The 15,224-nt window shown below is 27.5% G+C and overlaps 1 protein-coding gene and 1 long non-coding RNA gene across 3 annotated transcripts in view; one reads left to right on the top strand and one right to left on the bottom strand.

Annotated features, from left to right (window-relative positions):
• LOC126265651 (uncharacterized) overlaps window positions 1-3,418 on the top strand; it is a 92,772-nt gene extending 89,354 nt beyond the window's left edge. Inside the window, exon 3 of the long non-coding RNA XR_007548147.1 lies at window positions 3,183-3,418. This is a non-coding gene — a long non-coding RNA (uncharacterized LOC126265651). The remainder of the gene's footprint in view (window positions 1-3,182) is intronic.
• Window positions 1-15,224, bottom strand: part of LOC109600942 (potassium voltage-gated channel subfamily H member 8) — an 81,261-nt gene that overhangs the window by 46,832 nt on the left and 19,205 nt on the right. For both annotated transcript variants that reach the window (XM_049967734.1, XM_049967733.1), the window contains exons 3-4: window positions 11,764-11,997; window positions 5,739-5,876 (exon numbers count right to left, since the gene is read on the bottom strand). In XM_049967734.1, coding sequence (XP_049823691.1) covers window positions 5,739-5,876; window positions 11,764-11,997 — 372 coding nt within the window. The remainder of the gene's footprint in view (window positions 1-5,738; window positions 5,877-11,763; window positions 11,998-15,224) is intronic.

Below are 15,224 nucleotides of genomic sequence, written 5' to 3' on the forward strand. Positions count from 1 at the left end.
AGGCAACAGCATTTTTATATTTTATATATTATCAAACGAAAATTATTTTATTTGCTTTCCACTTGTTATTTCGTTAATTATCTCTGCCTGTAACACGATATATTAAAGCACATTTAAAATAGACTTTTTCTAGCTAAAATATATTTTCGCCCAGTTATTACAATATGCGGCTTAGTGAACAAAAATCGCCTTTCATGATAAACTTCATTCAACATGGCTTCTAAATATTAACAACGCGTATAGAGTTGCACCAGGCTGAATGTAATGAAAATCAACGGGCTTCTCGTGTTCGTAATGCCCCTTTTGTCGAAAAGTTTTTAAATTTTTTAATAATGTCTATCGTCATATTTTTATTGGTTGGAGGCAATTTTGTGTAACAGGATTTTTAAAAAGTTGTTTGAGAAGTTATTAAAATTAAATTAGGGGCAAAATGAGAGACTATTGACGGTGTGTTATGTATTCATCAGGTTGTTTGGATCGAACGGTGTGGTGAAAAGGAAACGAGAAGGGCAAGATCATTGACTGGGTCCATTGACTGGACTCTTATTTAACATTTTCACAATCGTATCAGATGTGCCACTTTATCGGTTTAAGTCGGTCGGAACAGACGTTGCACCAGACAGAAATTAATTGTTTTGCTTTTATTGAAAACTGATCTAAATGGAAGTCAAAAAACGTTTTACTTTATTTAACCATTAAGTGTTTAAATTTTTGAGTGTCAGGAAGGGATAAACACTTTTTGTATGCGCAGTTTATTTTAAAGCTTTCGGCTGCGCAGACTGTCAATGTGTGCCTTAAATGTCTACGCCTACTTAAATCTAAATTAATTAGTCAGAGTTTTTTTTAATTAAAATTAATATTAGATTAAACCCAATTTTTGTGATCTAAAAATAATTTATAACGAAAATTTAAGAGAAATAAAACAATTAAGTTTAAATTTTAATTAAAGTTAAGATAAACTAATATAGAAGTAAATGTTGTTAAACACGATAACCTTGTTGTTGAGGCCTATATTTTAATTCTCCTCCCATTGTTCAGGATAATATAAAATAATTTAAGGTGGGCACTTCTTGTTAATAAATTACAGTTAGCCTTAAATTATTCCAATTAAGATAATAAGGATTTATATAACATTTTCACTATTTTCCCATGTACAAGCGGTTACCCTCCCCCTTTTTCAAATTCATCGTCGTCGACGGGAAAACTTTAGTGCAGCGGGGTTATAAATCCAACAAGTTGTGGCTGCTGGGAAGTTTCGTTCCCATTTTCATTCGAAACTATGTACGAGACGAGTCAAAATTTAATAAAGGGATCGATCCCTTATTTAATTTTGACGCAATCATTCAAGGCAATTTACTGTTTATTTTTTTCTTGTAATGCCAACTTCAGATATGTTTTTTTGTCATTATAAATATTGATTTCGGATTGTGTACATCAGCCTGTTAGACTTAGAGTCAAACTGGAGATTTCCTAATAAATATTTTGTTCATAATATTTCTTTTGCTTAAGAATTCTGAAACAGCCCAAATTTTTTTGAAATAAGGTGTTTTGAAAATTGATTTATTAGTAAATATATTGTAATAAAATAATAGTTAATGTGTATATACAAATATTTACATTCAAAACCAAAAAGCAGCTTTGATAAAGGAACTGGATGAATAATTATGAAATATTATGGAGCATCAAAGACAAAAACAGGATCTCAGGGTGTTTGGTTTAAACAAAATGAAGTTATTATTGATATTGACCAATTGATTTTGACCAAACATTTGAATTTTGGAAGATAAAATGTCTAACGTGTTCCACAAATGGGTCCGATCAATCTGATTGATACCCACGAAAAAATTCATTTAAGAAAACCCATTATTAAATATTTCCTGAGTCATAATTTGGATTTTAATTGAAACTCGTTAACAAAATTAATGTTTAATCCTTATCCATATACATGATTCTGGTTAAAAATTAGATTATATTGAAATCAATAATGGTGTCGATGTCTATGTACAAATATTTGCATGCAAAACCAGAAAGCTGCTTTGATAAAGCAAATTGGCGAATAGTGATGAAATATTGAGTTTGTACATTGATGGATAACCGACGAAAACACGATGTCAGCCAGTTTAGTTAAAACCAAATCAAGTTGGATTAAATTAGCCCAAAATATTGAATAACTTTTTATATTATAGTAAATTAAATGATAATATATGTTGGTTTTAAGCAAATACTTCATATTGTATGACCAAAGTCCATAGATCAGGAAATAAGAAAGATATCACAACATAAATCAAGAGGATAAAGTATCTAATGTGTTTCCCAAATAGGTCAGACAAATCTGACATCTACAAAGCAATCCCCTCAAGAAAACCCACTGGTGATTTGATATTTTGTGTGTTACAATCGAAGCTGGACTTGAGTTGAAACTCATTTCATTGTATGCTAATAAAAATTTACAAATTGGGGCATTCAAATTAAAAATTAGATATTCAAATCAAATAAATAATAGTTGTCGAAGTTTGTAGACAAATATTTGCATGTAAATCCGAAAGCCAGCTTTGATAAAGCAAATTGATGAACAACGATTAAATATTGTGTTTTTACGTCGATGGAAGCCTAACGATAACAGGTTGCAAACTAGTTTAGTTTAAACTAAATCACCAAATCAATTTAGATTAAATTAGCACATAAATATTTTGTTGTTACAGTAAATTAAATCATATTCGTTGATTTGAGCTCAAATTTACCAAACAGATACACCTGGAAGTAGGACAGATATCATAACGGAAGTCGAGAGAATAAAGTATCTAATGCGTTTTACAAATGGCCCAGATCAATCTGATACCTACAAAGGAATTCATTTTAACAAAACTCACCAGTTATTTGATATCTTCTGAGTCACAATCGTAGCTGGATTTTAGTTGAAAGTCATTTGATTGTACGTGAATGAAATTTTAAACAGGCTGTTTAAATCTATGTTTTATTTTTATTGACATAAATATATTCCCAATCAAATAATAGTTCTCGATGTACAAATAATAATAAAAGCAGCTTTGATAAAGCAAATTGAGTTATAATGATAGTTCAATTTAAATTAAATCAAGTTGGATTAAGTTAGCCCATAATTGAGTAATTTGTATGTGTAATATGCCATTGTAAACTAAATCGTAATATTTATTGGTTTTCAGCAAAACATTCATATCGTATGACCCAAGGGAATGGACCAGGAAGTAGAAGGGATGTCATAACAGAATTCAAGAGGATAAAGTGTCTAATATGTTTCTCAAATAGAGCAGATCACATCTGATACCTACAAACGAATTCATATAAGAAAACCCTCCGGTAATGTGGTTCTGTGTCCACAATGGAAGTTGAATTTTAGTTGAGACTCATTTCATTATACGGGAATGAAAATTTAAACTAAATCAAGTTGTATTAAATCAGGCTATAATTAAATAATTATGTATATTACAGTTAATAGATGTTGGTCTTGAGCAAAAAGTAGAAAAATAGAAGTAGGAAGGATAATTAAATTAAGGAGGATGAAATATCTAATGTGTTCCTCAAATGGATTATATCAATTTATTTAAGAAAACTCAACAATGATATAACACAATCGAAAGTGGGTTTTAAATGAAACTCATTAACAAAATTATATTCATATAAATTCTGGTTATAAATTAGATTATATTCAAATCTATAATAGTGTCGATGTTTATGTACAAATATTTGCATGCAAACCAGAAAGCAGCTTTGTTAAAGCAAGTTGGTGAATAATAATGAAATATTGAGTTTATACATCGATGGATAACCGAAGAAAACAGGATGTCAAACAGTTTTGTTTAAACTAAATCAAGTTACATTAAATTAACCCATAATATTGAATAGTTTTTTATGTAGTACATTAAATCATGATTTTTATTTTCTATATCACAATACAAGCTGGACTTGTTGAAACTCATTTCGTTCTGTGCTAATCCATATAAACACATTTAAACTAAAAATCAGATAATATTCAAATCAAATAAATAATAGTTGTCGAGGTTTGTAGACAAATATTTGCATGTAAATTCAAAAAACAGCATAGATAAAGCAAATTGTTCAATAACGATGAAGTATTGTGATTAAACATCGAGGACGTTACCAGCTAGTTTAGTTTTTAAGTAATTTAAGTTGGATTAAATTAGCTCACAATTAAATATTCTTTGTTACAGTAGAATGGATATCATAACGGAAGTCAGGAGAATAAAGTATCTAATGTGTTTCTCAAATGGGTCAGATCAATTTGATACCTACAAAGGAATTTATTTTAACAAAGGTGATCTGATATTTTTTGTGTCACAATCGAAGCTGGATTTTAGTTGAAACTCATTTCGTTGTACGTGAATGAAATTTTAAAACAAGTTTTTTAAATTTATGTTTAATTCAAATAGGCCAGAACAATTTTATTTAATGTATTCACGATTGAAGTTGGATTTTAAATTGTATTTGAATGAAAGGTTATTAAAATTAATGTTTATTCCTATATTCAAATCAAATAATAGTTGTCGTTGTCTGTGCATAAATATTTGCATGCAAAACTAGAAAGCAGCCTTGATAAAGCAAATTGACGAATAACGATGAAATATTGTGTTTGTACATCGATGGAACATCGTCGACAACACGATGCCAGCCAGTTTGTTTCAAACTAAATCATGTTGCATCAAATTAACCCATAATTGAATAATCTTACATGTTATACAGTAAATTGAATCATAATATTTGTTAGTTTTGAGCAAAAACTCATCTCGTATGACCCTAGGGAATAGACCGGGAAGTAGAAGAGATAACATAAAGGAATTCAGGAGGATAAAGTATCTAATGTGTTCCCTAAATGGGCCAGATCACATCTGATACCCACAAACGAATTCATTTAAGAAAACCCACAGGTGATTTCATATTTTCTGTGTCCGCAATCGAAGCTGGATTTAACTCGAAACTCATTTCATTGTACGCAAATGAAAAATGATAAAAGGTTACCCGTCAAAGGACATATTTTCAACCACGGTTAAATAATGAAGTGGGGTGGTCTGTTATTCGGATTCGGAATCATAAAGCCAAAATTGCAATTGCAGTTTCAGGGTTTAACCATATTTTTATCTAGCATGAATTAGAGTGGCAGGTGTCACGGTTCTCAGTTTGTTTATTTGGACAAAGCTTATTACAAACACACCGTTACCTCGTTTAGATATTCATTTATCATTTGCAATCGTGCTAACCCAAATTCGCACTCGATATTATGTCGTTCAAGGTGGCCATTTTTTAAATACAAATCAATATTTACTTTATTTCGCCGAAATAGACGCCAATCTACGGTACTGTAAATAAATTTGTGTATAATTTAGGTCATGATCAGAAGGAAAATGCACGTACACGTTCCATTTATTTAACAGTTAATTGCAGGAACGGATTTGCGTTATCCTTGGCTGGAGCAGCATGAGATCAGGTGATGTGAAGGTGAAATTGCCCTCCCATATTTGTATTTCGTTCATTAATTGATCAATTCGAAAATGTGCTGTCAGAGAAGCATATCTATTTTGTTTTTGTGTATAATACAATCTTGTGCATGAGTTAATCAATAACATAAATAACGTATTTACATAAACATTTTGCTGGAAAGTTTGTAAACTAAACTACGGCAGAACAATTTGTACAAAATAGCCTAATTTAAGCTTAATAAACAATAAAAGCTTTTGGTGACTCACCGCTGTCGTACAACTCGCAGTCAGACATCTCTGCCATTTTTGTATTTGTGATGTCTTTGTGTGACGCCAAGAACAAAACGACTTCTCGTTTTTCATTTTTAATCGGTACTATGTCTAATAAACACCAAAACGGAGTTCCTGCAAAATAAATTTTCATATTAGTTTCATTCATAATATATATTTCTTTTTTTTTTAGGGTAAACTTCAATTTTCATCTGTGGGGTTAGACAAATTATCCCCTTTAAGAACTTATTCGATTTTAACGAATAAAATCCTACACACAAGCTATAGCATTTTTTTGTTAGCTTTTTATTATATTATTTTAATTATATATTTTATGAAAGTCATAAAAGATTTTTATTATTATTCAGTCGAACTCGAAGAAAATTAGTTGGCAATGGCATCAAGGGTGAAAATTAATTGTAATTTTTACTTTATTAATATCTTGATAATTCAAACTAATATATTTATAATATTTAGCAAAATATTTTCTTTATGATGTTTACACATCAATAACATCCTAACATCCTAAATTCTAAATGGAAGTACATTTTAGTAAAGATTTTTCTAATTAAAAGTCTTGACTCCTACAAAGGTAATGCTTATATTTTGCTACTAGGTTTCATGTGTCAAAAGCTGTATATGAAAATATTGACAAAGCTATTCTGGAATAGTTTAATCTTAACTTTTTTTGAAAATGAAAATAAAAATCTTTTCGTCAAACACAAATAATAATAATAACAATAATAATATTGATTGTATTATGTATTAATATTTATAGGTTTCAAAATGTTATTTTTGATAAGTCGAATTCTTTTTTGTGGCAATTAATGGTTCGACCTATCGAAGTTCGATTGTATTTTGTTTTTAATAAGAACCAAAGAAAAATTGATTAAGGCATTTTTCCAATTTCCATATTCCAATAAAGGCTCTTTGTTCCTTAAAATGGATACATTTCAAATGTCACAAAAAATACTGCATATTAATAAGCCTGGGACAGAATTAAAAATCATATTTGTCTAATGAATTTAGTCATTCCTTTTGTTCATTTTTTAATTTGTTTTAGCTTTGTTTCTTTATGTCCTTTTATCAATTCACCAAACAGACTAACTAATATTTCACATTTTTGTTATGATTTTTTGTTTTTCATATTCATTATTACCAATAAAATGTCTTATTTAAGGTAAATTTCATAAATGAATGAGTATGGTTAAATCTATCTAAAATTAATATAATAATTTGTCCCAGTTTTGTTTCTTGATGTTATTATTCTGAATAATTTCACATTTATTGCACATTTCTACTAATCAAGTTTCTTACTTCAAGTAAAATATTATTCATCTATCAGGCCATTTTCAAAGTTTCGTGTGAGAACAGCCGTATATGAAAATATTGACAAAGCTATTCTGGAGTACTTTAATCGTAACTTTTTTTGAAAATGAAAATAAAAATCCTTTTGTCAAACACAAATAACTGACTTTTTTACATTAAAATAAAAACTTTACATAATATAATGTATGTTAATAATAATATTGATTGTATTATGTATTACAATTTTATAGGTTTCAAAATGATATTTTTGATAAGTAGTGTACTTTAGTAATATCAAAATGAATACATATGTTTGAATTTCTATGTATGTATTTCATTTAATACCTCAAAGTTTTGATAAGTCGAATTTTGTGGCAAATAATGGTTCGACTGTATTTTATTTTTAATAAGAATCAAAGAAAAATTGATTAAGGCATTTTTTCAATTTCCAGATTCTAATAAAAGCTTTTTGTTCATGTAAAATGGATACATTTCAAATGTCAGAAAAAATACTGCATATTAATAAGGCTGTGACAGAATTAAAAATCATATTTGTCTAATGAATTTAGTCATTCCTTTTGTTCATTTTTTAATTTGTTTTAGCTTTGTTTCTTTATGTCCTTTTATCAATTCACCAAACGGACTAACTAATATTTCACATTTTTGTTATGATTTTTTGTTTTTCATGTTCATTATTACCAATAAAATGTCTTATTTGAAGTAAATTTCATAAATGAATGTTGAGTATTGTTAAATTTATCTAAATTTAATATAATTAATGAATTTATACGATCGATTAACTATTAATTTGTTCAAGTTTTGTTTCTTGATGTTATTATTATGAATAATTTCACATTTATTGCACATTTCTACTAATTAAGTTTCTTACTTCAAGTAAAATATTATTCATCTCTCAGACCATTTATATTGCAATTATATAAACAGTCGTTAATCAATAAAACGTTTTATAGTCGTAATTTATAGAACCAAACCAACCATATTGTAGATTAATTTAAAAATTAGTAAACAATTGAATGTGAACTGTTAAAATAATATTAATTTACAATAAAATATTACATATATTTTTCTGAACTCAGCTGGATATTATAATTTAAATGAAAACATACTGGACAGCATTGATTGTTGTTACAGACAGAAACAACCATTAGTCAATAAAAATATTTCATGATTCGACTTTGCTTTACGGAACCAGACCAAATTATAGCTTATAAAAATAAACTTACTGACTAAAATTAAAAATTTACGATATTCTTAAATTGCCTCGACTCCATCGAACCCCAAAACCCCAGACAGACAGGAAGGAAGTCATAAACAAATTTGTAAAATTTTATTCCACTTGATTCATTAATTATATAGTGAAAGTTTTGCATGTAATGGCAAGGAGTAATGACGAGATGTCTAGAGTGTAGAAGGGAATTAATTAATGATGTCGTCTAATGACTCACTGTGGGGGAATTTTGGGATTGATTAAAGATCTCATCTTACTGTTTGGTGGAGCAATTTACGTTCATGCGTTCATCAAATTACACTTTTCACCGTGTCGTAGAAAATTCGCAAAAATTAAATTGTCCTGTCTTAGACGACTAAATTTTCATGCATGCATTAGGTCGCATTACAAGTTTTAATCAATAGCCACCTGAGATGATTACATTAGTGTGATTACTGATGTCAAAATTGTTTGGTAATTGTCTTAATTGTAATTAATATCACAGAGGATTTGTGATGGTTAATTAGTTGACTTAGTGCCGCTTGATCTCTATGCAAAACATTGTTGCATTATTACACTACAATGCTCCATTTATAGTCACATTTCAGCCCGACACCTTTGTTCCCAAACTCACACAGAATCCGGAATCAATTTAATTTTGTTAATTAAAGTTTCCATACGAGTATTTTTCCACAATTTGTTTATAAAAACTACTAAATTTAAGTACCTCCAATAATAAACACCAAAGCCAACAGTGTTGAAAGACTAGTTGTAGGTCGATGTGCGTTTAATATTTACAAAATATACATAATCAATTTATGCACGAAATTATGCGGAGCCTCTTTAATGAAACTATTAATTAGATTCGATAACATTTTACGGCATTAAAACTCAGTCCCAGGTGAACTGGTGGCAAATTGAATCATGTCAAAAGGTTTACTGAAAAAAAAAATGTGTGTGGCTGAACCCCAAGCTATCGTTTTGAAAATATTTATGCGACCCAGGTCCAATAAACATTGGAGGAGTCACCCCCCGTGTGCCCGAAACCGGCGTAAATCAGATGCTGATGTGGAGTTTAATAACGCGGAGCTCACTTTGTTACTTTCTAAAACACCTGCTGTTCTGTTGTACAGTTGCTCACTCGATTCCCCATTTCCTGGACTGGTTCAATTATTGTGGTGCCTTTTATTCTATTGAGCGTACTTCCCACAAAATTTACTGCAGTGGACATTTTTTTGTGTGGTTCTGGACTTTTAATTAAGGACATATACATTGAAATTAAAAAAAAAATCAATCAACAATGTTTACTTAAAATATTTAAGCTGTTCTTTGATAGAATTGTTATTTGATGTATTATTCATTGTCTCCACAAGACTTTTATTATGGTAAAAGAACTTTTTTTGTATTTGTAGTGTCTCGTCCTAATGTTTGCAGAAGCGTTTCAATCAGCACTTTCCCAAAATTAATCTTTCCAATCTAAATATATCGATCTGAAAATTTAATCCTCTTATTTGATTTATATTTTACCAGACTCTGGCAAATATCATAAATATTTTTTTGGTAAAAATCAATTAATTAAATTTACATATATAATCAACCACAAATTAATATGAAACTAACTTCAGTAGGCTCGAACCTCTTTTTTCAACTTAAATTAATTTGCACAGTATCATTAAATTAATACTTAAATTTACCCGTAAAGAAGAAATTTTAAAAAAAGAAATAAGATGTGCAAAGTGTTATCTGTTTACTCTTCTTATAAAAAATAAATTTCTAAGTTAAGCTCGTTCTTGGACTGGAGTTCAAAGCTCTTCTTTCAAATTGAATAAAATATCTAAGTTTACTGTCAAATCACATTATTTTTTAGTAAAAATAAATGAATTATAATTCTTTACATTATAAATATTTATTTAAATTAATTAAAGCTTTTGATAAGAACCTGAATAAATTTTATAAGAAGAAATAGGATGTGCAAAAGCTCATTTTTCAAATTGAATTGATATAAAGCTTTTGATAAGAACCTGAATAAATTTTAAAAGAAGAAATTAGATGTGCAGAGTGTGTTTCTTAAATTATCTGTCTATTCTTCTTATAAAAAATAACCTTCCAATTTAAGCTTGTTGTTGGGCAGGAGCTTAAAACTCATTTTTCAAATTTAATTGAAAATTTTTACCACAGTCTCATTAAATTAATATCTAAGTTTATTGTCAAATCACATTAATTTTTTAGTAAATATCAATCAATTATAATTCTCAACATTATAAATATTTATTTACTAGCAAAATGGACTTACAAATTAATATAAAGCTTTTGGTAAGAACCTGAATAAATTTGAAAAGAAGAAATTAGATGTGCAAAGTGTGTTCCTTAAATTATCTGTCTATTCTTCTTATAAAAAATAAGCTTACAACTTAAGCTCGCTCTTGGACAGGAGCTCAAAGCTCATTTTTCAAATTGAATTGAAAATTTTTACCAGAGTTTTATTAAATTAATATTTAAGTTTATTGTCAAATCACATTAATTTTTTAGTAAAAATCAATCAATTGTAATTCTCAACATTATAAATATTTATTTACTAGTAAAATGGACTTACAAATTAGTATAAAGCTTTTGGTAAGAACCTGAATAAATTTGAAAAGAAGAAATTAGATGTGTAAAGTGTATTCCTTAAATTATTTGTCTATTCTTCTTATAAAAAATAAGCTTACAACTTAAGCTCGTTCTTGGACAAGAGCTGAAAGCTCATTTTTCAAACTGAATTGAAAATTTTTACCACAGTTTCATTAAATTAATATCTAAGTTTGTTGTCAAATTACATTAATTTTTTTATTAAATCAATCAATTATAATTCTCAACATTATAAGTATTTATTTACTAGCAAAATGGACTTACGAATTAATATAAAGCTTTTGGTAAGAACCTGAATAAATTTTAAAAGAAGAAATAAGATGTGCAAAGTGTCTTTCTTAAATTATCTGTCTATTCTTCTTATAAAAATCACCTTTCTTTTAAATTAAATTAAAAATATCACAGTCTCATTAAATTAATACTTAATTTACTGACAAATAACATTTATTTTTTAGTAAAAATCAATCAATTATAATTCTCACCATTATAGGTATTTATTTATTAGCAAAATTGACTTAGAAATTAAAATAGTGTTTCTGGTAGGAATCTGAAGAAATTTTAAAAGAAGAAAAGAGTGTGTTCCTTAGATTATTTATATATTCTTCTCATAAAAAATAATTTGGACCAAAACTCAAATCTTTTCTTCCAAAATTAAATAGAAAATTATTGTCACAGTCTCATTAAAAATATTAATATATAAATTTATCGGTAAATCTCATGAATTTTTTTTCCACAGTCTCATTAAATTGACAGAATTCCAAAAATATCAAATATTCTAAATAATATAAAGCTTTTAGTAGAAATATGAAGACTTATTATAAGAAAAAGGTAAAGTGATTGTTCGTTAGATAATCTTACCATTCTTCTTGTAAAAAATGACTTCCAGCTTGAGCTCGTTCTTGGATTCGAGCGCCTTGTCGATCTGAGTCTTGTGCTCGTCCTTGGTCTCCGGCCCGTGGAGGAACTTGCAAGCGCACCCCTTCTGCATGATCTGCGCCCTCGCGAACCCGGTGAGCTCGCAGAACCCATCGCTGCAGTACACGATCGGGTACAGGGTGGGCACCTGTGCATTGCCCAACACGAAATTCGAATCTGCAAACAACGAGACAGATAAAATCGTACTGAAAACTTGGGGCAACAGCCAAAAACTAATCACACTAAATTCCGTATACGACGTAATTTCGATAGTTTCACAGATAATTTAAGTTTGGAAACTTTTAATTAAGGATTGATCCAATTAAAACCGAGTTTATTTAACATGTAGTTTATCATTTTTACTGCACGATTTGTCTGGCGCAACGACAATTGAAATAATTTAATGATTTAATTATGCAGTTCGTGTGTGTTCTTTTAAATTAAATTAAAATTTTTCGCCGCAGTCTCGTTAAATTGACACTTGAGTTTAATTACGTATTTGTTTGCGCTATTTAAAACAAAATAGTGATTAATTGTAAAACAAATGGAGTTTTAATGTATTGAGTTAATTAGAAATATTCATCAAAATGAATTGAATTATTACGGTTAACAGAATGTAAATTGAATATTAAATCATATCATCAATTACTGAACACAACCTTTTAATAAAAGGCCAACGATCTAAAATTAGCAAGATTATACGGATTTATGTATTCCATTTAAGTAATTGAGAACCATCGAGATACAAAACAAAAGCCAAAATACCCTGCACGTCTTTTGAAGTGGATAATTTGAATTAGTTTATTGTGTTAAACAACAGAAAAATTAAGGCTGAACCTAATAAAATGTGTTCAAATCCACAAAATGCATTATTTAATAAAAGAATTGGGATTTTTATGCCTATTAAACATAAAAAATAAAATAAATTTAAAATATGGCATTTTAGGACAGCATATTGAAAATATTTTTTAATCTATTTTATGTGGGAAATTCGAATTAGCCACTTCAAAAGACACGCTGTGCAGGTGCTTTTTATTATTTTATTTAAATTTATATGTATGTATGTATATTATAACATAAATATAAATTTTATGACAATCATGTATGAAAAATATATAAATTTATTAAATTAGTAATTTATTTTTTATGGAGGTCATACAGTAAAACATCACAATTATATGCCAAAATGTTTTTATTTAAATTTACTTTATTAATATTTATTTTAACATCAATTTTATATGAAAATTTATTTAATCTTTGTGTTTCTTCTGTGTGATATGAAAATTTATTAAGCTGACTTCTTCCAAAATTTTACTGAACATTCAAAATTACAATTACAGGACATTAAACTGAAAATGAATTTATTTATGGTAATGGTCAATAATTTCAATAATTATATCATTATGGTCAGTTAAACTAATAGAATACTAAACTAAGTATTTGAGGACCATCGAGATACGAAAACAAAAGCCTTTTGGCTTTGGGTATTTTTACCCTGCACGCCTTTTCACGTGGATAATTTGAATTAGTTTACTGTGTTAAACAATAAAAAAATTAAGGCTGAACCTAATAAAATGTGTTCAAATCCACAAAATGCATTATTTAATAAAAGAATTGGGATTTTTATGCCTATTAAACATAAAAAATCATATATGAAAAATGTATAAATTTATTAAATTAGTAATTTATTTTTTATGGAGGTCATACAGGAAAACATCACAATTATATGCCAAAATGTTTTTATTTAAATTTACTTTATTAATTAATATTTATTTTAACATCAATTTTATATGAAAATTTATTTAATCTTTGTGTTTCTTCTGTATGATATGAAAATTTATTAAGCTGACTTCTTCCAAAATTTTACTGAACATTCAAAATTACAATTACAGGACATTAAACTGAAAATGAATTTATTTATGGTAATGATCAATAATTTCAATAATTATATCATTATGGTCAGTTAAACTAATAGAATACTAAACTAAGTATTTGAGGACCATCGAGATACGAAAACAAAAGCCAAAATACCCTGCACGCCTTTTCACGTGGATAATTTGAATTAGTTTATTGTGTTAAACAACAAAAAAATTAAGGCTGAACCTAATAAAATGTGTTCAAATCCACAAAATGCATTATTTAATAAAAGAATTGGGATTTTTATGCCTATTAAACATAAAAAATAAAATAAATTTAAAATATGGCATTTTAGGACAGCATATTGAAAATATTTTTTAATCTATTTTATGTGGGAAATTCGAATTAGCCACTTCAAAAGACACGCAGTGCAGGTGCTTTTTATTATTTTGTTTAAATTTATATGCATTTATGTATATTATAACATAAATATAAATATTATGACAATCATATATGAAAAATGTATAAATTTATTAAATTAGTAATTTATTTTTTATGGAGGTCATAAAGTAAAACATCACAATTATATGCCAAAATGTTTTTATTTAAATTTACTTTATTAATATTTATTTTAACATCAATTTTATATGAAAATTTATTGAATCTTTGTATTTCTTCTGTATGATATGAAAATTTATTAATCTGACTTCTTCCAAAATTTTAATGAACATTCAAAATTACAATTACAGGACATTAAACTGAAAATGAATTTATTTATGGTGGTAATGGTCAATAATTTCAATAATTATATCATTATGGTCGGTTAAACTAATAGAATACTAAACTAAGTATTTGAGGACCATCGAGATACGAAAACAAAAAAGCCAAAATACCCCGCACGCCTTTTGACGTGGATAATTTGAATTAGTTTACTGTGTTAAACAACAGAAAAATTAAGATTGAACCTAATAAAATGTGTTTAAATCCACAAATTTCATTATTTAATAAAAGAATTGGGATTTTTATGCCTATTAAACATAAAAAATAAAATAAATTTAAAATATGACATTTTAGGACAGCATATTGAAAATATTTTTTAATCTATTTTATGTGGGAAATTCGAATTAGCCACTTCAAAAGACACGTTGTGCAGGTGCTTTTTATTATTTTGTTTAAATTTATATGTATGTATGTATATTATAACATAAATATAAATATTATGACAATCATATATGAAAAATATATAAATTTATTAAATTAATAATTTATTTTTTATGGAGGTCATAAAGTAAAACATCACAATTATATGCCAAAATGTTTTTATTTAAATTTACTTTATTAATATTTATTTTAACATCAATTTTATATGAAAATTTATTTAATCTTTGTGTTTCTTCTGTATGATATGAAAATTTATTAACCTGACTTCTTCTAATATTTTAATGAAAATTCAAAATTACAATTACAGGACATTAAACTGAAAATGGATTTATTTATGGTAATGATCAATAATTTCAATAATTATATCATTATGGTCAGTTAAACTA

Source organism: Aethina tumida, chromosome 5, assembly GCF_024364675.1.
Source record: "Aethina tumida isolate Nest 87 chromosome 5, icAetTumi1.1, whole genome shotgun sequence".
In the NCBI taxonomy this organism is placed as follows: domain Eukaryota; kingdom Metazoa; phylum Arthropoda; class Insecta; order Coleoptera; family Nitidulidae; genus Aethina; species Aethina tumida.